Source organism: Microchirus variegatus, assembly GCF_963457635.1.
Source record: "Microchirus variegatus genome assembly, chromosome: 2".
In the NCBI taxonomy this organism is placed as follows: domain Eukaryota; kingdom Metazoa; phylum Chordata; class Actinopteri; order Pleuronectiformes; family Soleidae; genus Microchirus; species Microchirus variegatus.
In genome coordinates, this window is record NC_139803.1 from 20,410,554 (window position 1) to 20,437,139 (window position 26,586).

Below are 26,586 nucleotides of genomic sequence, written 5' to 3' on the forward strand. Positions count from 1 at the left end.
CCATTACTATTGGGCGGCAAATATTTCAAAATTGGCATATTGGGTGTTGTCGTTCTCTGACCAAAATGTATACACCTGGACAACAATGGAGCTTTCATCACACCCATCAGTATCCCCCATCTCCCTGCTAGCACCCCACTGATTATGCAGACTAAGAATAAGCCTTTGTTTAATCCTGTGGTGTCTAACTCCATTAGAATATGGGTACAATTTCGTAAGCATTTTAATCTTGATCAAATAAATAGCTTCCTCCCTCTCTCCTTCAATCATCTCTTCATACCCTCTCAGACAGATCAGAGCTTTGCTGGCTGGCATCGACGCGGTTTGGTCTTCTTCGATGACTTATTTGATAACATTTCTTTTCTGTCCTTCGAGGCCCTGGTAAGAGACCATAATATTCCAAAATCTCACTTCCTCAGATATCTTCAGGTTCGCAGCTTTGCATCCAAACATTTCCCAACCTATCCAAAGCCGCCAAACAAAGATGTCACTTATGATTTGCTAAATCTCGATCCTTGGAACAGGGGTCTGATTTCCAAGGCATATAATATTATTCACAACATAGACCCTCCATCATACACTAAAACCAAAGAAAGCTGGGAACGAGACCTAGGAATATCAATCTCCGATAATGTCTGGGCTAAGTGTGTCCTCAATATTCATACTTCCTCTATCTGTATAAGGCATGGGCTGATTCAATTCAAAGTTTTTCACAGGTTGCACTATTCCAATGATAGGCTGGCCAAAATATACCCATCTGTCTCTCCCACCTGTCCTAGGTGTGGCAGCCCAGTGTCATTGGGTCACATGTTCTGGTCCTGTCCTTCCCTAGTTGATTTTTGGTCCTCCATTTGCGATTGTTTATCAGTTCTATGCAAAACATCTCTCAAACCCAGTCCTCTCACTGCTGTATTTGGAACTGTATCCTCAGAAATATACACCACTAATGCACAGAAGAGAGCATTGGCATTCTGCAGCCTCATATCCCGCAGGGTGATTCTAATGCAATGGAAATCCAACAAATGCCCGTCCTTCAGGAGATGGATACAGGAGATATTATCTCTACTCCAGCTAGAAAAAATAAGGCACACACTGAAGGGTTCCTGTGACACAAGGATACAACAGAGTGTGGTCTCCCTTTGTCGAGTATGTGAAGGAGTTAAATTTGTAACATGTCATGTTATTTAAATGCTTTCTTTTGTCAATCTGTTTGTTTGACTGGTCTATTAATGTCATGCTTCTACAGTATCTCTGGATCTCTTTTTTTTTTTTTTTTTTTTCACTCTTGGCCTGTGGGAGGGAACACGGGGAGGGTAATATGGGATTATGTTAATGAGTAATGTTATATCTGTTTTTGTATGTGTATGTATCTAAGTTCTTGTTTGTATATCTGAAAATGCCTTAAATAAAGTCATAAAAAAAAAAAGATAGTTAGCGGCAGATTAAGTAGACTATTTTACGAACACAAAACTAATAAAGTAGCTCTAGCTTCGGGAATCGGGAAGAATTGGTGATGGCTTGCCGCTTAGCGAGGGCACGCTAACCGCTATCGCCTGCCTAGAGAAGAAGTAGAAGAAGAAGAGGTAGGCTAGACCGTCTCATTTCGCAGCGTTTGACTTCAGAGTCCTCCGGCGGCTGCGGTCCACATCGGCCGCGACCGCCGTCGACCGCAGTCTTGCATTTGGGACATAACCACTGTCAGAATCATCCGGATTGTGCAAGAAGCTCATGTTCTCTGCTGTCTCTCCAGACAAAACTTGCAAGTAGCAGTCTCTAGCTTTCATCTTCTTCTCTCTGATGTTCTGCAGCTTTCTCAGGATGATGCTCTGCAGACCTTTCAACCCCTCTTCACTGAAGCCACACAGCGACTCTTAAACATAGAAAAAAAAAGAGATAAAACCCATATTAGGAAGTTTATCACCAGCCATTGTTTTGTGCATTTATGCAAAATATTATTTAATTACATACTTTTATCTGTCTCACTAGAAAGTAGACTGGACAACTCTTGCAAGGTCTTTGCATGAGTTGAAAGCCATTTCCAGTGGTGGTCCATCTCCAGAGCAAGAATATTCTTCTCCTCCTCCAGTCTCCTTACTGCCATGATGATGTCAAATGTCTTTCTCTTTGTCCTTAGATCAACAGAGTCTGGAATGCATTTTACAATGATTTTAATTTAATTCCATTTCATTTTATTTGTATAGCACCAAATCACAACATACGTTATCTCAAGGCACTGTACACAGACAATATCATGAAGTTAGTTACATGTACTCTATTAAGGAGCAACATTCAAAGAATGTCTAAAGTCCTGGGGCCTGTTTCACAAAGCAGGTTCAAACAAACTCTGAGTCTAACCCTGAACTCTGAGTTGATCTACTCTGAGATAGGAAACTCTGAGTTTTCGGTTTCAGAACAGTGGATTTGAGTTAGTTTGTTCAACTCGGAGTAGTTTCACCTCGAGTTAAGCGCGTGCACCACAAGTATAAAAAGACAGCATGAATGGAGCCCCGTTTCAACGAGTCACCATGACAACGGGGTAGCGGAGGGTGACGTTCTTCACTGGAGTTGAAAATATTAATGCGCTCATACGGCGAGTTTGAGAAACTTTTTAGAAGGAAGTGTAACAGCAGCAAAAGAGAGGGAGACGGCGTCTGAGAACACTGCTGCTGATGAGGAAGTTTAAATGTCGTCCTTTGCACAATCACAATAATATTACAGGGGGAAACTGCTTGAGTTGTAGATTATTAATTTATTTATTTAGGTGTAATCCCGCGGGGGTGAAGCGCAGTTGGCAGCAGTTTAAGATGAAACATAAAAACATTGTTCAAACAGGTAAGACCTCGGTATAATCTCATGGGATTACCCCATTTTGATCATGTTTTACATAAAGTAAATATGAAGTGGCTGTTTGACTGTACAGTTGTTTTATCACCAACATTATGCTGTTTTCACACATAAATGACTTCTCATTCTTTATATCACGTTCAAGTGCTCTGCATCTATGACTTTGTTTAAAAGAAAAATGTGTAAATTTGTAAATTTGTAAGTAAACATTTTTTTTTAAACCGCAGCGCAACATACAATTTCTGCTGTGAAGTGAGAGCGTGACTCCGGTTGTTAATGTTGAAATGTAAGGACGGATTAGGTTGTGAATGTAAATGATGAACTGTGACGTGAAACAGTTCCGCTCAAAAAGAAAAGTGTCTGGAAATGTAAGAACATCTATGAGGTCTGATAATCATTTCCTGACGAATATTTAATTATCTGCGCAGTAATGCTGCACCTTCATCCACGGGATCACTGTCAAAAGGACACGGTAGTGAAAATAGTCTCCACCTAATATAACTTCTAATGTAGACGCAGAACAGACGGCAGAACTATACTACGCCAAAACTCTGCTGACTGAATGAATGAGGAAATCAAATACCGTGTGTGTCTGAAAGAGGGCGCAGACAGAGAGAAACTCAAGGTTTGCGGAGAAAAACCTGGTCCCGACCAGGTTAGTTTAGGAGAGCCTTTTCACCCTTTGTGAAACGGAAAACTCAGAGTTTCCCTCATTTCACTGTTAACAGACTCAGAGTTTTCACTAAACCTGCTTTGTGAAACGGACCCCTGTAGAGGTAACATATCCTCATGAGGGCACTGGTTCTGTGTTTATGTGTCATTATCCTTCAGATTTGTTAGTAGTGTACATACCACTGTGTGGTAGCTGCCATGGCCAAGCTGTCTCGCCAGACAGAATGGTTTCCATGCAGACTTTCTGTGCTTGGAACTATTTTGTTGTATTTCTCCACAACAGAAGTCAGTATCCCCTTCTCCTCCCTGATTTTGCGGCGGATCCTGGCACGAACTTTGTTGCCGTCAGTATCTTTATAAAGACGCTGTGAGCGTCTCTTTATACAGGTCACCAGCACCTCGATTCTACTGGCCAAGGCATCCACATCATTTGTGGTTGTGTTTGCTGTTGCTGAAAAGACATGGGTAAAAAATAAATTACAAAGTAAGCAACAGTACAATTTTTGTACTCATTTGGAAATGAAAAAGTACCAATAGGGTGTTATTTATTATTCTAAGACAAATAAGCTTAATATTATTATTCATGTATAAAAGTATTGCCAGTAATCATTTTCTCACCTTCTGCCCACTCTTTGACATCACTGACCCAGTCTTCCAAATGGCTCTCTCTCACTTGCAACTGAGCTTTCATGGACTCTTCTGTTGCTTGCTTTGCAGAGATTTTATGGTCTACAATGACACAATCAGAGATAACAATAAATAAGAAACAAACGTTTCGTTTGTAGTAGGCAGTGGCTATTACGTTTCTTGAAAATGTCTTACGTGTGTGTGATTATTGCAACACACGTATCTGTAAACACACAAACGGATAAACAACTAGTACAGTTTTAAAAAGTATCCTGCTAAACTGTAAACGGCACCACGGCGGAGATGCGGCTTCATGGAGTGAGTGGTCCGTGGGATCGTCGGACGTCAGTTCTGACAGCGATTCAGATTCATTAGTAAACAACGGTATTATCACAATCAAAGTATAGGGCGGGAACATCACCACAGATAAGTTGTTTACTTCACTTGAGTTTGCAAAAAAGTTACAAGCCAGGTTGGCACAGTGGAGAAAATAAGAAGATCTTCCCCCGCGCGCTAAGACGCAAATGCCGCTGTTCACAACACAGGTGCTGAAAAGCGACAGCGCATCACTCGCCGTGTAATCAGGACAAAACAGAGAAAAACGTCTGCACTTTGAGCACTGTCCATACGGCTGTGACAATCACGAGTGGGCACAATCCCACAAACGTAATACATTTTCAAGAGACGTATTAGCCACTGCTTACGCGTTGAAACACGCATTCAATATTGTATTTAAAAAAAAAAAAAATGAAAAAAAAAATTCGATTCAACTTTTTTTTTCTTTTTGGAAACTCGAGATCTCGAGTTTCCCAAAAAATCCGCTCAAACATTTTCCATTGCACCATGTTCAGGGCTTCTTTGTTTCAGCACCGTGCACAGTGGTGAGAGCGAGAGAGAGAGCTGCTCCTCATTAAGCTAACCGCTTGCTTGCGTATGTGCGGGGTCCTCTGTTGTGATAGCGGCGTGGAGAGCCAGCAGCTGGATTTACAGCCGAGGTCAGTGTTAGTGTGTGTATAGGCAAACAAACAACCACAACGACCGTTACTCATTGCGTTATCACAAAATGACAATTTTGAAAGGTGAACGCGTTTCGTTTGCAGTAGGCAGTGGCTATTACGTCTCTTGAAAATGTATTACGTTTGTGGGATAGTTCCCACTCGTGATTGTCACAGCCGTATGGACAGTGCTCAAAGTGCAGACGTTTTTCTTTGTTTTGTCCTGGGGCCTGTTTCACAAAGCAGGTTCAACAAACTCTCATTCTAACCCTGAACTCTGAGTTGATCTACTCTGAGAAAGGAAACTCTGAGTTTTCGGTTTCAGAACAGCTGATTTGAGTTAGTTTGTTCAACTTGGAGAAGTTTCACCTCGAGTTAAGCGCGTGCACCACAAGTTTAAAAAGACAGCATGAATGGAGCCCCGTTTCAACGAGTCACCATGACAACGGGGAAGCGGAGGGTGACGTTCTTCACCCACTGGAGTTGGAAATATTAATGCGCACATACGGTGAGTTTGAGCATGTTTTTAGAAGGAAGTGTAACAGCAGCATAAGGGAGGGAGACGGTGTCGGAGAACACTGCTGCTGATGAGGAAGTTTAAATGTTATCCTTTGCACAATCACAATAATATTACAGCGGGAAACTGCTTGAGTTGTAGATTATTAATTTATTTATTTAGGTGTAATCCCGCGGGGCAGAAGCGCAGTTGGCTGCAGTTTAAGATGAAACATAAAAACATTGTTCAAACAGGTAAGACCTCGGTATAATCTCATGGGATTAACCTCATTTTGATCATGTTTTACATAAAGTAAATATGAAGTGGCTGTTTGACTGTACAGTTGTTTTATCCCCAACATAATGATGTTTTCACACATAAATGGCTAGTCATTTATATCATGGTGCTCTGCATCTCCGACGTTCTATAAAAAACTCCCATTTGTATATATAAAAAAAAAAACGCAGCGCAACACAGTTTCTGATGGGATGTGAGAGCTTGACTCCGGTTGTTAATGTTGGAAATGTAAGGACGGATCAGGTCGTGAATGTAAATGATGAACTGTGACGTGAAACGTTGCTGCTCAAAGAGAGAAGTGTCTGGAAATCTATGCGCAGTCTGATAATCATGTCCCGAAGAATATTTAATTATCTGCGCAGTAATGCTGCACCTTCATCCATGGGATCACTGTCAAAAGCACATGGTAGTGAAAATAGTCTTCACCTAATATAACTTCTAATGTAGACGGCAAAACAGACGCAGAACTATACTACGCCAAAACTCGCCTGTTGACTGAATGAATGAGGAAATCAAATACCGTGTGTGTCTGAAAGAGGGCGGAGACAGAGACAGAGACAAAATCAAGGTTTGTTGAAGAAAACCTGCCAGCGAGCAGGTTAGGTTCACGGCGTATGTTGCCAGGGTAACTGACTCAGAGTTAAGCTGAACTGGCTTTTTGAAACCGAAAAACCAGAGTTTCCCTCATTTCAGGGTTAACAGACTCAGAGTTTTCACTAAACCTGCTTTGTGAAACGGACCCAGGTTCAACAAACTCTGAGTCTAACCCCTGATCTCTGAGTTGATCTACTCTGAGATAAGAAACTCTGAGTTTTCGGTTCCACAACAGCTGATTTGAGATAGTTTGTTCAACTCGGAGTAGTTTCACCTGGAGTTAAGCGCGTGCACCACAAGTATAAAAAGACAGCATGAATGGAGCCCCGTTTCAACGAGTCACCATGACAACAGGGAAGCGGAGGGTGACGTTCTTCACCCACTGAAGTTAGAAATATTAATGCGTGAGTTTGAGCATGTTTTAGAAGGAAGTGTAACACAGCAGCAAAAGAGAGAGAGACGGCGTCGTAGAGAACACTGCTGCTGATGCGGAAGTTTAAATGTCATCTTTTGCACAATCACAATAATATTACAGGGGGAAACTGCTTCAGTTGTAGACTATTGTTACGGGTCCCACAGTGTTTGACCACGTATCAAATATAATTCTGTTAAAACAGATATAATGCAGCGACAATGAAGACACAGAGTGCTCGTTATTGTGTACAGGTTGCATCTGTATTCATTTTCACACATTCAAAACAAAATAAAACATATCAATCAATCTCCCTATTTCAGGTAAACAGTTCATAAATAGTGTGGCAGGGTAAGTAATCAAACATTTGGGCATATACATGTACACCGAAGTGCAAAAATACCTCTGCAGACTCGCCTGCCAAACAAAACACAGGGCATAGTAACAATTACGGTGTAAAACACCTCCGCCGACCTGCCTGCTAGACAAGACACTGGCATAGCAACAATGACGGTGTAAAACACCTCCGCCGACCTGCCTGCTAGACCAGACACGGGGCATAGCGTCACTAATTTACCCGCGAAACAGCGCGATCCTGCGCGAACTTTTTCTCATCATATAAACTTCATGAAACACATCCACATGACCGGAATACACATCCCGCAGACACATATACATCTTATGGTTCAGAAACACCATTTCTTTCTCAAGCACTGACCTGTTAAAACAGATATAATGCAGCGACAATGAAGACACGTAGTGTTCGTTATTGTGTACAGGTTGCATCTGAGATGTGGGCGGACGCCAGTGTTGCCAGGTGAGAAATGTAGGGTTATCGTACCAGAGACATAAAGTTATCGTATTTTGAGGGAAATTATCGTACACCCGTTATAACCAAAATAACAAATCTATTGATGCGCTATAGTCACTCTAGTGTTGAATAGCGTCTAACAGGCACTCACAGCTTTGTGGCGTCAGTACAGAATGGATTCATCAGCAGCCCCACAGTTGCGTTAGGCTAAAGTTTCCCCCATAAACTAATGAAACCAAATCATGAGGTGGAGGCCACCTACTGTTAGGAAATAGACATAGCACCAGGTTTACTTTTTTGACAAAGAGAAACAGTATTCATTATAACTGACAAGAAAATAAAGATCTGGCTTCACATATTAATATTTTATTTTCAGAGCAACAACATGTCTCTGTCCTCAAAAATGACAACAACTAATAAAATAAACAAAAACAGCACTTATGCAAATTTAAAAGTGCCTGCTACCAGGTTATGACTTAAAATAAAGTGCATATATAACCTATATCGACTCTGCCCCGCCGTCTTCATAACCTCTCCACCTCCTCCTGCCCCTTCCACAGGTTCTCTCATTTCCCGCACCTCTTCCAGACCAACTCTGCTTCTTCTTCATTTCTTTTTTTCTCACTCATGGAGCAGGCGCAGCGGACTATTCAGCCAATCACGGCCGTTGTTCTGAGGCAATCGAATGCACGTCACTCGTAGCTCACATTTAGAAAAGCACGATTGACTGGAAACTTGTCACATGGAAACAGATGCCTTCAGGGTTCACAAAAAAACTCAGACAGACAGTTGCGACGCTGATTACAACCGATTATAACCACACATTCACGGAATGGTCAAATTATCGTATATTTGGCCTTTTTTGGGATTATTGATCGTACATCGTACAGAGGGCAAAATTATCGTACAAATACGATAATTATCGTACACCTGGCAACACTGGCGGACCCCCTCACCTGAGACCACCCGGACCGCAACAGCTCCGGCCACAAAGGTTCCGCTTGCATCCCTTTCCATCTATCTCGTCAGATACATATGTACATACATTGAACTGTGAGTGACACATTAGTATTCAACAGGGGAATAAACCCGACCCTTCAAAAATAAAAAATAAAGATTATTTTGCCCATTCAGTAAAATAAATTCAAATAAATGTGGTGACACAATTTGGGTGCACTACACTATTAATTCATTTATTTAAATGAAACATAAAAACATTGTTCAAACAGGTGAGACCTCTGTATAATCTCATGGGATTACCTTATTTTGATCATGTTTTACATAAAGTAAAAATGAAGTGGCTGTTTGATTGTACAGTTGTTTTATCCCCAACATAATGCTGTTTTCACACAAATACATGACTTCTCATTCTTTATATCACGTTCAAGTGCTCTGCATCTATGACGTTGTATAAAAGAAAAATTTGTAAGTAAAAAAAATTATTTAAAAAAACCGCAGCGCAACACACAATTTCTGCTGTGATGTGAGAGCGTGACTTTCGGTTGTTAATGTTGAAATGTAAGGACAGATTAGGTTGTGTATGTAAATGATGAACTGTGACGTGAAACAGTACCGCTCAAAAAGAAAAGTGTCTGGAAATGTAAGAACATCTATGAGGTCTGATAATCATCTCCCGACGAATATTTAATTCTCTGCGCAGTAATGCTGCTCCTTCATCCACAGGATCACTGTCAAAAGGACATGGTAGTGAAAATTGTCGTCACCTAATAAAACTTCTAATGTACACACAGAACAGACACAGAACTATACTACGCCAAAACTCTGCTGACTGAATGAATGAGGAAATCAAATACCGTGTGTGTCTGAAAGAGGGCGGAGACAGAGAGAAACTCAAGGTTTGCGGAGAAAAACCTGGTCCAGACCAGGCTAGTTTCAAAGAGCATGTTACCATGGTAACTGACCGAGAGGTTAAGTTACCTCTCTCTGTGAAACAGGCTAGAGTTACTCCTCTTTCTCTGGTTTGACTTACCTCACTTTGTGAAACGGAAAACTCAAAGTTTCCCTCATTTCAGGGTTAACAGATTCAGAGTTTTTACTAAACCTGCTTTGTGAAACGGACCCCAGGTCTCTCCAGTTCACTACCTTCTCCTTCATTTCCCTCCTTATCTTTTTGCTGTGAACTTTTCTTATTAAAAATGTGTGCTGTCAAATGATTAAAATATTTAATCGCAATTAATCGCACTAATGTCATAGTTAACTCGTGATTAATCGCAATTAATCACACTTTTTTTATCTATTCTAAATGTCTCTTGATTCCCTTTGTGTACCATTATTTTTCCTCACTTTATCAACATAGAAAAGTGGATCAGCTTGCTTTGTGTAAATGTTATTTGCATATTTTGGCATATACTGTAGTGTAGGGCTGAACAATTAATTTTAGATGAATTATTATTACACATCTTATTCTACAGACTGAACCACCCTGGCAGACAAACTAATCTATGTTACAGGCTTAACCTGCTGTGTGTAACGTGCGTGCGTGTGTGAGGAGCTGTGTATGTGTGTGTGTGCTGTAGGAGGTACGAGAGGTGCGTAGGTGAAGCAGGAAGTATTGTGTTCCGTGTGTTTACATTAGCGAGCCGCAGGTGAATATCTCCGTCACTCTGCATATTTTGAGTTCTTTTTCTTGTGAGAGATGCACAATAATAACAGAGGCTATGAGTCAGCCCGTAGTTCTGTGAATAAAGAGCTGTTCTTTAACGCAGACGAAGTCCCGTGGTTTAATGTGTTGTTCCCGTAACAAGCTAATCCGAGCTGAAGGAGCTAGCGGAGAAGCGCACAGCGCTCGCCATCTACTCAAAACGGAACGTATACTCTTACGCGAGCCGACTACTCTTTGACCGGCTCTCAAGTAGGTCTAACTCCGGGCCGGAGGCCCCACGCCAGCCCTCCCCTTACCATTACGGGCACTCCCCTTACACGCAGGCACCTCTCCTCAACACTGATTGGGTGAGAGATTACGTCTGACGTGATGACGTTTGCTTTTGTCGAAACTTTATATATACACGCGTATCCCATGCAAACTCATTGACAGAGACTTTTTACCACGGTTTGCGACAATAATAGAGACGAATAAAATACTCGCTGACATTTATGAACACATAAATGTACTTTGTATGCAATTTATGAATAATTAAAGCCACTTTGTAAACTATTAAATAATATAGCCAAACTGCTAAAATATATAAATGCAGATTATACACATACACATAATTATCACGTTTCTGATATAATAATCACGTTTACAAAATAAAGTATCACGTTCATAAAATATAATTATAACGTTTATAAAATATAATGATCACGTTTATAAAATATAATGATCACGTTTATATATTACAGTATCACATTATAACGTGATACTGATCCCCAAAAAACATTTCCACTGTGACGGCAATAGCTTCTGTAAAATGTAACGTTTGTGAGTAATTTAATTTATTTTTGCAAACTTCCATGATCACAGCAAACTGTAGGTTATAAAAAGTTGTGTTTAATAGCCTACACTTTTTGAATGTCTTATTAGTCTGTTTGACAGAAAAAGTATTAGAACTATAGAAGTCTACTTGTTCTGTTTTTACACTCCCATGAGGTACAACTACGAAATCACTCAACAAAGCTTTCAACAAAATCAACAATAAACTAAACTATTGCTGATTATGTCATTAAGGAGTTGTTACCTATTTCCAGGTAGGTATCTGAATCAAACACAGTTGGACATCAGTGGATATTTTGACGAATGAAGTCATACAAAAGCTCTGAAACACTTGATTCTGCACAGAAAGTTGTATAACTTTCAAATCCATGTAATGAGTACAAGAAATTAATGATATATTATTTTTATTTGTGTAACACAAAATAAACTTTTTACACTTTTGACAAAGAGCCCCTGCTGGAACAAGGGCCTTTCTGCATGGAGTTTGCATGTTCTTCCCGTGTGTGTGGGTTTTCTCCAGGTTCTCCGGCTTCCTCCCACAGTCCAAAAACATGCAGATTTGGGGATTGGGTGACTTGGCCGTAGGTGTGTGAGTGTGAGTGAACGGTTGTTTGTCTCTATTTGTGTCCCTGTGATGGACTGGTGAACTGTTCAGGGTGTGACCCCGCCTATCACCCTATGTCAGCTGAGAAAGGCACAGCACCCCCCGTGACCCTTCAGTGGAGGACAAAGTGGTAGGTAATGGACAGATGGATGGAAAACAGTTTGACTCGAATCACAGTCGCTGAAGAAAGTCCTCACTCTCTAAAGCGCTCTGGAATCTGGCCAAGAGGCTTTCGAGTTTGAGCCTTGCTTCATCCGACAGGCTCTGGCTCTGAAGCTGTTCGCTGAGCAGCGTTATCTCACTGATAAGACAAAATGATACAACAAAATGATGAAGTTATTAATGACACTCACGTACATTTGGGAATATACACTGCTGTGAAAGTTGGTTTAACAGTTTTATAAACTATCTGACTTACCTCGAGTCAAACTTATTTCCACATTTGTACATCTCAGTGGCTTTGTCCAGGGAAATGGAGCGTACAACTGCCAGGGCGAATATTGTTGCCTTTGTCATGAAGATTAAGATTGTGTTGGACAGTGACCATGTGTTAAAAGGAGACATATGCAGTTATATAAAATATGTAGTCTTTGAATCAGTGTCTGATATCTCACCGCTGGCAAAAGTACATCCATGACGAAAGCCACTGGATCAGCGTACTTCTTGTCTGTCTTTGTACTTTCAAGCACTCCAGACAAGAAGCTCATCACCTTGTCCACTTGGTCGTTGTCTTCAAAAAGAATGACGACCCTGTCCTCCTTCTTGGCCCAGGGAGACACTGTGCTGCCGCTGATGATTTTCTATAAATATATTATAGGTTTTTAGTTTGGGTATTCATATATAAATACAATAAATAAATAAATCCCTAACCCCTAACCCTAACCCTTTTTGACAAACTCACTTGAAGGTGTTGCAGCATGCCTTGATCCTCAGTAATTGCTTTAATTAACAGGCAACTGGACTCACGCCATTTCTTTCTTGCCTTTTGGGCCCTTTCCTAAAATGAAATTATACAATGCATAAATATGCAACACTGTATATATTCAAGTACTTTGAATAAGACAATTTCTTTCCCTGATTATTTGCACTTCCTTACGTACCACAAGACTCTTTGTGGATGCATCATCAGAGCTGACCATAGTAACATCACTGCCCTAAAAGGATACACAGATAAGTTTGAATGAGACAGAACACATCTGTGTGTTTACTGATGTATGAAAGAAATGCTTAGACTAACCAAGTCTTTTGCAGGAAAGATGTACGGCATCTTGCTGTATATATGGTCATCTGCATCCGATGGCACCTGTAGACGATCATCATCACAATCAGAATTGTGCCAGCATGTGTCATATGCAAATGTTGCAAATCTTCAAATGGCAAATCGGACACTGAAAAGTGTCTGAGTCACATTGCCTCAGCTCAGGGCCTGCTCCAACAGGAAAGGTCATGTTGCTCTGTAAGAGAATTTTAATATTTAATTACATTTCTTTTGTATTTTTAATAGGGAACATGTTTCATCGACAATCCAGTAGAAATTAACTGGATTACATTTGCCTATAAGACTTTACCTGTCCTAAAATATATGTAGGCTAACTGAAATTAAATAAATTTAACTGTTGACTGTGATTCAACAGAACTTTTTATCTCTAAACGTGAAATATATTATTCATTATCAAATGTTTGATCATTACAATTGTAGAACTGAGGTCATGTTTTCAAATTAGCAAAGCTGTGTGCAACTTCAGTCATTTAAAGATTTAAAAAAATGACTAGATAAAACTAAATAAAGCGCATGTAGTTTATTGTAAACCTTTCTTAGTGGAAAATGGGACTCACTTTGTCAATGTTATAACCTGTATGAGTAAAGGCATTAAAGAAATAATTAAAACAAACTACAAAAAAAAATTGCTTCTCTTGCTTACTGATACAGTCGCCACGGTTACAACATGTAGACACGAGTCACGACTGGTTAGCAAACTAAACTTAATTGACTTAAAGGTACAATATGTAGTATTTATGGGTTTATATAACCCAAAATCCACTTTTTTATACATATTATGTGCTCCTGCATTGTCTAGTCGCTGTATAATAGTTTTTGTTTCATTTTCGTAGTGTTTCAAAAAGTCATGTTAAATAACATGACCGTGGACCGCGGCATAGCCACTGTTAGCAGCGAGACGCCATGTTTCTACCGGAGCCTGTAAGGACAAACGCGAGAGAACAAAACAAGCGTCTCTTTACTTGTAGCGGAAGTCCCGCCTCCTCTCTCTCCGCTTCGTCTGCTACGGCCGCGGTAGCTCGCCCTCTCCCTCACCTCACGAACCTCATCTGCTGACACGGAGAAAGACGACGAGGACGACATTTGACCAGCTGCGGATACGGTAGCGCTCAGGGAAGGGAGGGGTGAGCAGAGCAGCAGGTCTTTGTTGTAAATTTCAGCCTCTCCTCTAGATGGCACTATAAACTACTTATTTCCCCTTTAATCTATAATGTATAAATAACGACAATAAATACAGTGTTCAATATCAAACTGTGTATTAAAACCATTCTTACCTTTTCTTCCGTCATTTTTAGAACTTGCGTAGTTCTGCAGCTTTCCTCTCTTTCTAACTTCTTGCTTCTCGTCCTTCTTCAAATACGACAACGTCATCACGTCAGACGTGATATCCACCCAATCAGTGTTGAGGAGGCGTGCCTGCGTGTAAGGGGAGTGCCCGTAATGGTAAGGGGAGGGCTGGCGTGGGGCCTCCAGCCCGGAGTTAGACCCTTCTCCCGGCTCTCGCAGCGTGTCTGTTGTTTTGTTTTCCGGTCTATCTAGATCCAGTGTGGTGTTGTAGTTGTTCTAACATTACTAGTTGATGCATCAGCTTGTGAAAATAACTACAAAGTTTGCTCGGCCAGAAAGAGTGTTAATCACGCGTTTAACTGACAACACTACTAAAAATCCTTTCAATATCCCCACTTTTTGCTCTCCTTTTTATAGTTTTGCTCTCTCCAGATACTCTTGCCTGCAAGATTCAAGATTCAAGATTCAAGATGCTTTATTTATCCCGAGGGAAATTATTGTGCAACAATTGGGAGGTAAAAGTGTAGATGTACAAGAGTTAAAAGATACATAAAATAAAATAAAATAAAAATAAAAATAAAAATAAAAATAAAATAAACAAGTAAGACAAATGCAACAAAGTGCCAAACAGAAGGAAAAACAGTAACTTACAACAGTAACTTAAATGCAACAATGCCACAAAAAAGAATAAAAAAAAAAAAGAATTTGCAATAGTAAATACGTGAGAAGCTCTGGTTATCCTTGTATCACTACACTGTAGGGCCATGTAGCTAATTTGTGTAACAAATCTAAAATCAGAAGATATGTATTACACACAACAGTTATGTTTAGACTACTTAATGCTATTGTATTTGTTATTTTCTCAAGGATGTCACCTGGTTTAACTCATTGCAGTGATATGTGACAGTAAGTGGTTTAATAGCAGGTCTACTGCTTAGCTAATCAAATCAATATGATCCATCTAGCTACAACTATGTAGTGTGTTGTGACGTAACACCCACAAAACGGCGACTGTTAATGAAATTTTGGATTTGTGTAAGAGGAATGTTCAAAAGTAATGGTTTATCGGGACCTATTTGTAGGGTGACCAAACGTCCTCTTTTGCCCGGACATGTCCACTTTTTACGTCCTGTCCGGGGCATCCGGGGGGGTTTTATAAATTCATGAAAATGTCCGGGGTTCGCTGTTTTTCATCGAACCATCAAGCGTGTACTTAAATTGACCGGCGCTTTGCATACAAATACTACGGTACCTCTTTTGTTGTGTGACGTAATTCCCGAGAGGCTGCTTTGTGGGCGGCTCCGCGACGTGCACATGCACAGGAAACAGAACAGACAGCGGCAACAGAGCAGACAGCGGAGCAGCATTGCACACAAAATGCCGAAGCGTAAGTGCAGCTTCACAGATGAACTACAAAAAAACTTTCCCACGTACCGTCCCGGTCGGGACCGGTGGGAGTGCACTGTGTGCAAAGCTGGCACATATGTTTCAGTTTCTAATAAAGGTTCTGGAGATCTCAAAGCTCACATGGATACTGAAAAACATAAAAAAGCTGTGCGAGGTGAGAGTTCTTCTGCAAAGTTGACTGAGTTAGGTTAGTATCTTTGTGAGACTGTTTTAATGTATTATTTATCTTATTACCTTGAAGAGATATTTAAAGCTGGATTTTCTAACACAGAAGAGGTCATATTTCCATATTATTTATTTATTTGAAAAGAGAGCTATTATTTTGTTACAGGTTATTACAGGTAGTTACATATTTGATTTGATTTCATTACAGAAGTTCATTTTGCACCATTGAGGCATAATAAAGCATGTTCATAAACCTCTGAGAAGCCTGTCTGAATTTGTGTCTCAAGGTGGGGCCGAGTGTCCTCTTTTTGGAAATCAAAATATGGTCACCCTACTATTTGTGACCTGTGTTGTTTTATGTCAGGTTACGACACAAATGGTGGTGTCGCACACCCCCTTGTTTCCTCCTTTGCTGTAGGAGGTTATAAAGTGGTAATTAGTATACATATGACACACCCTGAAAGGCAGATACATGCAATTTTCCACTAGATCTTTGAGTCTTCACTGCTAACAGGACCTGTATGTTACTCTGTGAATGTCTCCTCTTGTACAAGATTCTCACACACACACATACACAGCTTCCTTGTTTGATTCCTGAGCTGGCTCTGATTTATTTCCTCCATTACTAAATTATTACTGGATCATTTTGACAGCAACCCTGTGTAAACGTTATGGATTAAAACATGACATGGTTTTAATATATTTGTTACGTTCATCCCTTATAGGAAAAACGACGTAGAGACTTGGAGAGAGGCAGCGCCTCGGCTGGAGGAGACGGAGAGCGGCGGGAAGGTCCTCAGAGAAGTAGCGGCAGCTCCGCTGGAGACGAGGTGACAAGCCGAGAAGGCGGGGCTGTAGCTAAGTGAGTGAGGGGATTATATTTACAATTATTGACTTTTGATCAATTTATTGTTTGTTTCAATACTTTGAAAAGCTTGTGGACATCGTGGCGGATGTTTTTACAAGTAAAGTTTTTAAAACACAAAAGTAAGGGGGGCAGCTGCAGCCCCCCCCCCCCCCTTGCCCCCCCTTGTTACAGCTGTATAATATTGAAACACAGATATTTTTGATACAAAAATGGAGTCGTGAAAGGTAGATGGTAAATAGAGTTTGGATTTTATTCATCAAGTACATAACAACAAAAAAAACTTAAGTATTCTCAGGTTTTTAGTAAAATGCTTATTTGTACTTGGCACTTATTTATCTTTACATTAATTTTTGGAGTTCAGTCATATAGCCATACTTTAAGCTGTGAAATGTTTTGTTCATCTATTGTATTAATAAAAAATTGTAAGGCACAAGGTTTTAGAATCAACTCAAAGCAAATATTTAACATGGGTGACAGTTGAAAACTTGTTTGTCCTCAATGAAATTCCAAATATTTGTTTTGATACAAAATCAAGTGAAATCGTTTTCCCCTCATATGAAGTAACTAAATTAACATGAGATATTCTTTATATTTTAATATGTATATATATTTATCAGAATTTAAGATTTATGGGGTATCTGTGGAAAACATCTACAATGGCATTTGAGATTCACAGTATACATCCTGTCCCGGCTCCTCCTCAAACGTCACTTTAGCATCGTCAGCATCCAACTGAAACAGATATGATAAAGGACTTAAGAACACATACACATTCAACATATATTGTTTCCATAACCACGATAGCGTGTACTACTCTCTCTATGGGTTTTGCTCCCAAAGTGTACACACAAATAAAAGCTAGCCAAACTCCTTTTTAAGAGACAAAAAATGAGAGTGCTTGTTCCTTTCATAAATTATTTTTAGCAGGTAAGTCAGAATGACACTGAATTAGAGTGAAACTCGAAAAGAGAATAGTAAATGTGATCCCTAAAACAGCTGTCCTAATATTTGGTGGAATAAACCTTTAAAACTAGGTTCCAAGAAATGAGATCCTGAATATGCTGCTCTAATATTAGGTGGAATAAATCTTTAAAACACTATTGAACGGTCCAGGGTGTACCCCGCCTATATGTCAGCTGAGGCACCCCCCGCGAACCTCAGGTGGAGGATAAAGCGGTATATGTGACCCGCCACGGACCAAGCGGGAACAAGTCGGCAAAGCGAGAAAAAACAGGAAAAAGTTTTTTTTTTCAAAATAAGGGATTTCTGTTATTTTCAAAATTACATAAGTTTTAGTTTTGAGGAAGCCACTACATGCTTCAAATCACAGTATTGTGGGTCTTAAAACCATAAACTTTGTGTTTGAATTAAGGTTGTTTTATCGCTGTGAATCACTCCTAGTTTGGGTGTGACGATCTCACATTCCAGAGCCTTTGTTGCTTTTTCAGCCAATCAGCTGACGATCACGGAGAATACACATGGCTAATTAATATGCACGTACAGCGAGAGAGGGAGGGGGAGAGAGAGAGTCTGGAAAGTTCCAGCAGTTACTTGTGTGTGCAGTGCAATGCGAAATGAAAGCGTGATTATCATCAAAGTAGTCATCATCAAAGCTTTGTTTGACAAAGGAAGGCAAAGAAAACCGGAGAATAAGTCAGCTGTGGCTGAGCTTCTTCACAAGGACAGAGAAAGCATAATCACTGCTGGTGTGTGGACTGTTAGCATTTTAAGCTAGCGATCTTTATGCTAACGTGTTAGCAGACTTCATCGTCACAAAAACAACAAACAGATGGATTATTCCGCGGTTGAAAGAGAGCAGGACAGACACAGTAGTTGTCTGAGATGATGACGTGACGCCAGCACCGCTCTATCTCCTATCTAATTGGACATTTGGAGGCAAACAGACTGCTACGAAAAGGAAGCACACCCGGACCTCTTATCTGATCGGAGGCACTGAAGTCTGCCGGAATACCTTTCAGTTTCTTATATAAGAAACGCCGTTTGGCTACATTGTTATTAGCTATGCTTGCTAGCTTGCTTAGCTCGCTAGCTCGGCACTGTATTATAACAATGAGAATGATGCTTTATGTTGCCATAACGGTTATTAGCTATACTAGAGATTGGCTAGCTCACTATTGCCGTGTTAAAAATAATACGCACTTCGAAACTTGTTTTTGGTCAGATGAGCGTATTATAAGCCGTAAGGGGAGCATATCACGGCCCTCTTTGAGATTTTGTACACCCGCAGGTTCAGTTTGATAATTCATATGCTTTGAGACGAAACTCCCGTGTCCTAGACCTAACATTGCATTGAATTATGTGTATATACCACACCTTTGCATGCATGAATCACACATGATTAACACAATGTGTGATGAATGTGTTAATTACACGTGCATTCATGCACATAAAGGTGTGGCATTCACACATAATTCAAGCAATACTACTGATCAATCTATACTGATTCAGTGATAAAGTGCCTGTTAACATGAACCATGATCTGAAACAAGTATTTTTTTTTTTTTTTCAGAATCCTGGGCATAAGGATTGGCATATGAAGTTGCTACCAACCCATGTGTCCAAGGCCTCAGTGTGGCGTCTATGCATGAGGTCGGCAAAGGCTCTTGGTATGTGTAAAAAATGATTTCTATACAATAGTGCAATATGTAATGTGTAAAATTTGATTTTTTTGGAAAAGTAAAATAATTATTTTCATTGTGGTTCTTGCTGTCAACAGGTAGTGGAACACAGCTCTCCTGAAAGTCGGCTCAATATTCCGCAGCTTGTTGGAACGGCAGATGGCAGAGTGATAGTAAAGGCCGACTGGCAGATCCATCCGAGTCCCTACTTCCGAAAGCTCCGACAGATCAAGAGTTATCAGCACTTTAGGTATTTATATTCAAACTTCTGCATTTTAGAAATAAAAAAATCATGAATGGACATAATAGTGTTCCATGTGAACAGTGAGCCATGTTTTAGATATCCTGTTGTGTGCTTCTATTCTGTCAAAGCTTTGATGCCAACAGACCAGGTGTGGTGCTTGCTCAAACTCACAGTGATGCAGAGCCTATCGAGTTTCAGCTACTGCGCAACCCAGGTTGACAGTCTTCCCGTCCTGTACATTTAGCCCGCATATGAACTGTGATGGACAGAGTGGGTACAGCCACATTGTGGGGGAGGAACTGGTACTGAAGATGATAATATAGTCCATGGTCTGGAAAATATTGAACTCTCCTTCACACACTTAGATATATTTTATTTGATATTTGAAGTATGTATCTACCTTTCACCTTCCTTGTTTCTCATTTTTATTCAAGTGCTTTTTGTAACAGAAGAATTTCCCTCTGGGGATCAATAAAGTAAATTCTGATTCTTATCAGTCCACTGAAGTACTTAAGGCAAATAACACTACATTGACATGAACTACATTCATTCCTTTGTTTTCAAACTGCTACACTGTTTCTGTCCTGTGGGCTAATAGATATCAGATGTCACTGACAGCTAGACTGGGTGGGGGGTTGTGACCATGTAAATGTGATGCAAATGAGCAGCTATTGGCCTGGCTCCTCAAGTAGGTCAAAATCTTTCAGGCTGAATTTCTCCCTAAAGCAGTTTGAGGAGTGCCTACATTCAAATGGCCACATCTTGTCATCATGTGTTTGACATTGTTGGAAAGCTTTTCTGAAATCACACTTTCAGAATATGTAAATAACTCCAAAAGAACCGAAGTAGACTTGTGACCGTGTTTGCCATGGCTGGACACATATAGCAGTATATAATGGATGGGAAACCTTTAAAACTAGGGTCCTATGCGATCTATAACATGCTGCCCTAATATTTGGTGGAATAAACCTTTAAAACTAGGGTCCTAGAAATTTGGAAACTGCAGCCTCTGGTACTACCATCATCTTACTAGTGGTCTTTTATCTACTTCCTGTTTCCTGTATCTCTGTAGATTTCAAAATAAATCAGGGCAGAGCATCCATTGCATGAAATTTGGAATGCATCCAAATGTCCATATTATACATTTCTGGAATGAACTGCAGCCACTTACACATTTAATTTCCGTTCCAGAGAAGAGACGCCCAGTCATGAGCATGCGTAGAGGGATGGTGAGGATCAGGATGAAAGGAAGTGCCAGGGATACTGGACTGGATTTCACAATCCAAAGAATTATTAGGCATCCGGTCTGGATGAGTGTGAACAAGTGCATCCGTCCTGTGCTCACCTGCGCCCAAAATACAAACACAAACTGAAATAAAGATTATGACTGAAATAATGAATAGTATTATTATTATTGTTGTTGTTACTTCACTGTATTGTAGTATATAAGGTAGTTGACAGAACACCATTTAAAAGACCACCTATAGTAATAGTAAAAGAAGAAGTAGGTATCGACCAATTATCGGTCTGGCCGATATTCTGCATTTATGCGATAATCTGCATTGGCCGTTTTTTTTTACCGATAAATTTAATTAATGTATTTTAAAACGCGCTCCTTTGGCTCTGATGCAGCGTCTCTGCCTGAAGTCACCACTCTCTTGGTTGTGTAACAATGTCCCGCCCACAACCCTCACTGATTGGCTACTTGGCGCAAGTGAGTCAGTGACAGCCAATCAGTCCACACTGAAGCCTCTACATGCAGCACCACAGACACGGAGGAGAGATTGCCAAGTGCCTTATTCTTATTTATGTAATATGACATACAGTTCTAAGCACAAGAGTGTACATTTAATGTTCTGAGATTCCGAATATGACTTAGTTTTTTTAAAATATATAAATAAATATAATAATAAATAAGGAACTATAAGTGAAAAACTCTGTTAAGCACTGAAAGTTGTGTCTTTATTTACTCATTATGCTGTTTTATGTAAAATTTTACATAAATAACTAATAAATCTATAAAATCAATATAGTGAGCCAAGGTTCTGGCCACCCTCTTTATTGGTTTGCTCTTAACCAGGCTGGATCAGATGTAGCCGACCTGAGAGAACATAAGACATCATTAATTAAATGTTATTCATGTAGGCTATCATAATAATATTATGTAGTGGAGAGGAAGTTTAATAGACAGTTTTGCTCTAATAAATGAAAATATATTTTCTCTTTTTTAATTCTCACTCTTTCTTTTTGTCTCTCTTTTTCTAAATCCTCATTACAGATGGGTGGATCCAAGAAGGGTGAAAAGTACAGTATGGCAGTATTTCACAAAGCCAACCCTAGGAAGGGCAGCGTGTAATACCTGCAAATACATTAATGATTATGTGATTATGTTAATTATGTGTTCATGTCATTTTACAAAAAGTTAGGCCATTTGTGTGTAAACAAACAGTTTACTGTATTAATTTTAATCCCAGGTGTGTTTCTCTAAATTTTGACACCAAAATGTAAATTTTTACTGCAAATAAATATTGGTTCTACATATCGGCTATCGGTTTCGCTTGGTTATTAATAATCGGTATCGGTATCGGCCCTGAAAAAATCCATATCGGTCAATCCCTAAGAAGAAGTTTCCAACTTGTAGAGGTTTTGATTGCGGCCCTCCATTCAATTTATGTACCACTTAATATCATATTACAATGAAACTAGGGATGGGAATTTCAGACATTTTGAGAGTCGATTGACGAAGTCCTGATTGTCGATAAAAAAGTCCCATCCTTAAATGAAACCATAGCACATTACCTCCTCTTTCTTCTTCTTAAAGAGTGTGCGGCTGAGGCACAGCTGCCAGTGAGGTGGTAGAATATAGACAGAATACTTTATAATAATAACAATAACAATAATACTAATAAAATATTTGGGAATAATTATACTAATCAAAGCATTATATTCAACATTAAACTGAGTATAAGCTTATTTTATTATTACAGTCTTCCACATATGTTTGACTATCTATCTATATATATATCCATCCATCCATCCATCTTCTACCGCTTATCCGGGGCCGGGTCGCAGGGGCAGCAGTCTGAGAAGGGACGCCCAGATCTCCCTCTCGCAGGACACTTCCTCCAGCTCTTCCGGGGGGACCCCAAGGCGTTCCCAGGCCAGCCGATCGACGTAGTCACTCCACCGTGTCCTGGGTCTTCCTCTGGGTCTCATGCCCGGAACACCTCCCGAGGGAGGCGTCCAGGGGGCATCTGATACAGATGCCCGAGCCACCTCAGCTGTCTCCTTTTGTTGTGGAGGAGCAGCGGCTCTACTCCGAGCTCCTCCCGGGTGATAGAGCTCCTCACCCTATCTCTAAGGGAGCGCTCCGCCACCCTGCGGAGAAAACTCATTTCAGCCGCTTGTATCCGGGATCCTGTTCTTTCGGTCATAACCCAAAGTTCATGACCATAGGTGAGGTTAGGAACGTAGATTGACCGGTAAATCGAGAGCTTTGCCTTTTAGCTCAGCTCCTTCTTCACCACAACAGACCAATACAACGACCGCATTACTGCGGCCACTGCCCAGATCCGCCTGTCAATCTCACGCTCCATCCTTCCCTCACTCGTGAACAAGACCCCAAGATACACTCTAAGTCCCCAGCCTCTGCTTCCTCTAGGGAAGTGGGATTGAGAAGATCCTCAAAGTATTCCTCAAGGAGTACTGCTTCCCCCTCCTGAGGTGCCGGACGGTTTGCCAGAATTTCTTCGAGGCCGAACGGTAGTCCTCCTCCATGGCCTCCCCGAACTTTTCCCAGACCCGGGTTTTTGCTTCTGCGACTGCTCGGGCAGCCGTCCGCTTGGCCTGTCAGTACCTGTCAGCTGCCTCAGGAGTCCCTCAAACCAACCAGGCTCGATAGGACTCCTTCTTCAGCTTGACAGCATCCCTTACTTCCAGCGTCCACCAGCGGGTTCGAGATTGCCGCCGCAACAGGCACCGGAGACCTTACGGCCGCAGCTTCGAACCGCCGTGTCCACAATGGAAGTGGAGAACATGGTCCAGTCTGACTAAATATCTCCAGCCTCCCTCGGGATCTGGTCAAAGCTCTCCCTGAGGTGGGAGTTGAAGACCTCTATGGCGTCATTATAGTGCCATATTCCGCGAGCATAAAAACATAATCAGCGAGCAGAAAGACCACTCTCCGCGCGCTCGCGAACACTCTCCGCGCGCTCGCGAACTCTCTCCGCGCGCTCGCGATCTCTCTCCGCACGCTCGCGGTCACTCTCTACGCTCTCGCTGTTTCTCTCTATAACTTCTGCTCGCTCGACTTTGCTGACTTTTGGCACTGGGGGGCGGGTATTGAATAGACGCCCCGTAACACCCCTCCTTTCTGATTGGTCACTTAAACGCCTGGGTCAGAGCCAATCCGAGGCAGAGTAGGGCGGGTCATCATTGCAGTTGGTGGCAGAAGAATGTGATTTAGAACGGCGGACGGAGATGTCAGAGAAAAAAGTGAAAGAATGAGTAGTATAAATAAAATTGACTTTTTCAAAACTACTCATTCTTTCACTTAATTAAAATGAAAAAGAAAAGGACATTTTAATAAAAATGAAAAAGACAAGGAGATTTTAATAAAATAGGTTGATTGATTGATTTATTATTCTTAACATGAAATGCAAATGCATTTCAGTTTAAATGTTAGACACGTTTTGCTTCCATAGAAACTGTTGGAGCTATTTATTTATTGTTATTATTTAGTGCTGTTTAGTTTAGTATTTTTGTTTAGTGAGTAGTTAGTTTTGGTTATTCTGTGCAACAGTGGCCTTTTGATTCACATAATTTGAAGTTTGATTTGAAATCATTATTTGTTTGACAAACGGCCACTACAGAAACTATGGGAACTATGAAAGTCTAGTCTGTTTTGATAACCCATGTGCTTTGATTTCAAGGAGCCTCCATCCTCCCTTGAAGCAAGTTCTTAATTTAAATATCTGTCTGTTCCTCTACTTACTTATTTTTTCTCCGTTCTAAATCACATTCTTCTGCCACCAACTGCAATGATGACCCGCCCTACTCTGCCTCGGATTGGCTCTGACCCAGGCGTTTAAGTGACCAATCAGAAAGGAGGGGTGTTACGGGGCGTCTATTCAATACCCGCCCCCCAGTGCCAAAAGTCAGCAAAGTCGAGCGAGCAGAAGTTATAGAGAGAAACAGCGAGAGCGTAGAGAGTGACCGCGAGCGTGCGGAGAGAGATCGCGAGCGCGCGGAGAGAGATCGCGAGCGCGCGGAGAGAGATCGCGAGCGCGCGGAGAGAGTTCGCGAGCGCGCGGAGAGTGTTCGCGAGCGCGCGGAGAGTGGTCTTTCTGCTCGCTGATTATGTTTTTATGCTCGCGGAATATGGCACTATAATGACGCCATAGACCTCCCTGACAGGTGATTCCGCCAGGCGTTCCCAGCAGACCCTCACAACGCGCTTGGGTCTGTCCAGCTTCCTCCCCTGCCAGCGGATCCAACTCACCACCAGGTGGTGATCGGTTGACAGCTCAGCCCCTCTCTTCACCCGAGTGTCCAAGACATATATATATATGGAGTTAGATTTGTGTTTATTATTATTATTAATTTATTATTCAATCAAAAAAACCTTCACTTCAATCAAAAAAAAACCTTTACAATCAAAGAAAAAAATTGTTTGAATGCAAAAATATATTTGAGACTCAAAAAAATTTCATTTGAACACTTTTTTCTTTGATTGAAAAGTTTTATTTTGATTGAAGTGAAAAAAGTTTTGAAGTCGTTTTTTTTTTTGAATTGAAGTGAAAAAAGTTTTGAAGTCGTTTTTTTTTTATGGAATAATTTTGACACAAACGTTTCGCAGTGGGCGTGTGCTTCCCCATTGGTCAGACATGTTTGAGTGACAAGTGTCTACACCAACTATGTCCACAGGCCAACTGTTGCCCGCAGCCCTGCCTGTAGGCTAGGGTCCAGTGTGCGGAGAGGGCTCCCTTGCGGGGTCTTCTTCGCCCCCGGCTGTCGGCTGGCCCCCCGCCGGGTGCATTTTCTCCACCGGCGGTGCGCCGCGACCGGCTCTAGGTCGGCTTGGAAAGGCTCGGAGCGAAGGTGGCAGGCGGCTGTCTGCTTTACAGCGCCCCCCGCCCGGACCTCGCCGCTTCCCGGGGCCGCAGACTTGTGTACTCGCTGCGCCTTCTCTCGCACCCGCTGGCCACCTCCTCCTCACCGGGGGGAGGTTTCGTCGTTCCCGTATGGAACGGCATAAGTATGTCCCGCTCTCAAAATAAAAACATCTGCCTCTGTGTCTGTGAGCGTTTGATGGTGGGGAGACGACTACCCATGATGGATAGTTTGACTATCGCGCACAAGAGAGCGAGATAGTCAAACAGCTGTACCAGCTGTGGCCAGCTGTGTGAGAAGACAGGCTCTGCATTACCTGTTGCTGCTAAGCAGGCAGGGCTGCGGGCAACAGTTGGCCTGTGGACTGTTGTTTGACCACTAATGACGTTACTTATTATAAAATAACATAGCACTAGCACATAGCAAGCCTCTGTACTTAAGTAAAATAAACAATTCATTCAGTGTGCAGAGCCATGGGCTAACGTTATCAGCTAGCCCTTCGTGCACTATTACGGCGTGAGATATCTAACACCAAGCTTTATGTTTAATCGAAATATCAAACAGAGTGGGATAATAACATGACACAAATCATTTTAATACTGTTTTGCCACTGCACTGCGACCTGACTTGCTGGCGACCATGACTTGCTTGTCAGAAAGACATCATTAGTGTAGACACTTGTCACTCAAACATGTCTGACCTTTTTCTTTGATTGAAAATATTTTTTTCGATTGAAGCAACTTTTTTTGCGATTGAATAATTAAGACACAAATGTCCTAC

The 26,586-nt window shown here is 41.1% G+C and overlaps 1 protein-coding gene across 1 annotated transcript in view; it reads right to left on the minus strand.

Annotated features, from left to right (window-relative positions):
- Positions 1-17,463: 17,463 nt before the first annotated feature.
- The window catches only part of slc4a1b (solute carrier family 4 member 1b (Diego blood group)), a gene marked incomplete at both ends in the record, with an annotated part of 37,659 nt that continues 28,536 nt past the window's right edge, over positions 17,464-26,586 (minus strand). The window contains 2 exons of the mRNA XM_083910672.1: positions 17,464-17,544; positions 20,867-21,040. Coding sequence (XP_083766798.1) covers positions 17,464-17,544; positions 20,867-21,040 — 255 coding nt within the window. The remainder of the gene's footprint in view (positions 17,545-20,866; positions 21,041-26,586) is intronic.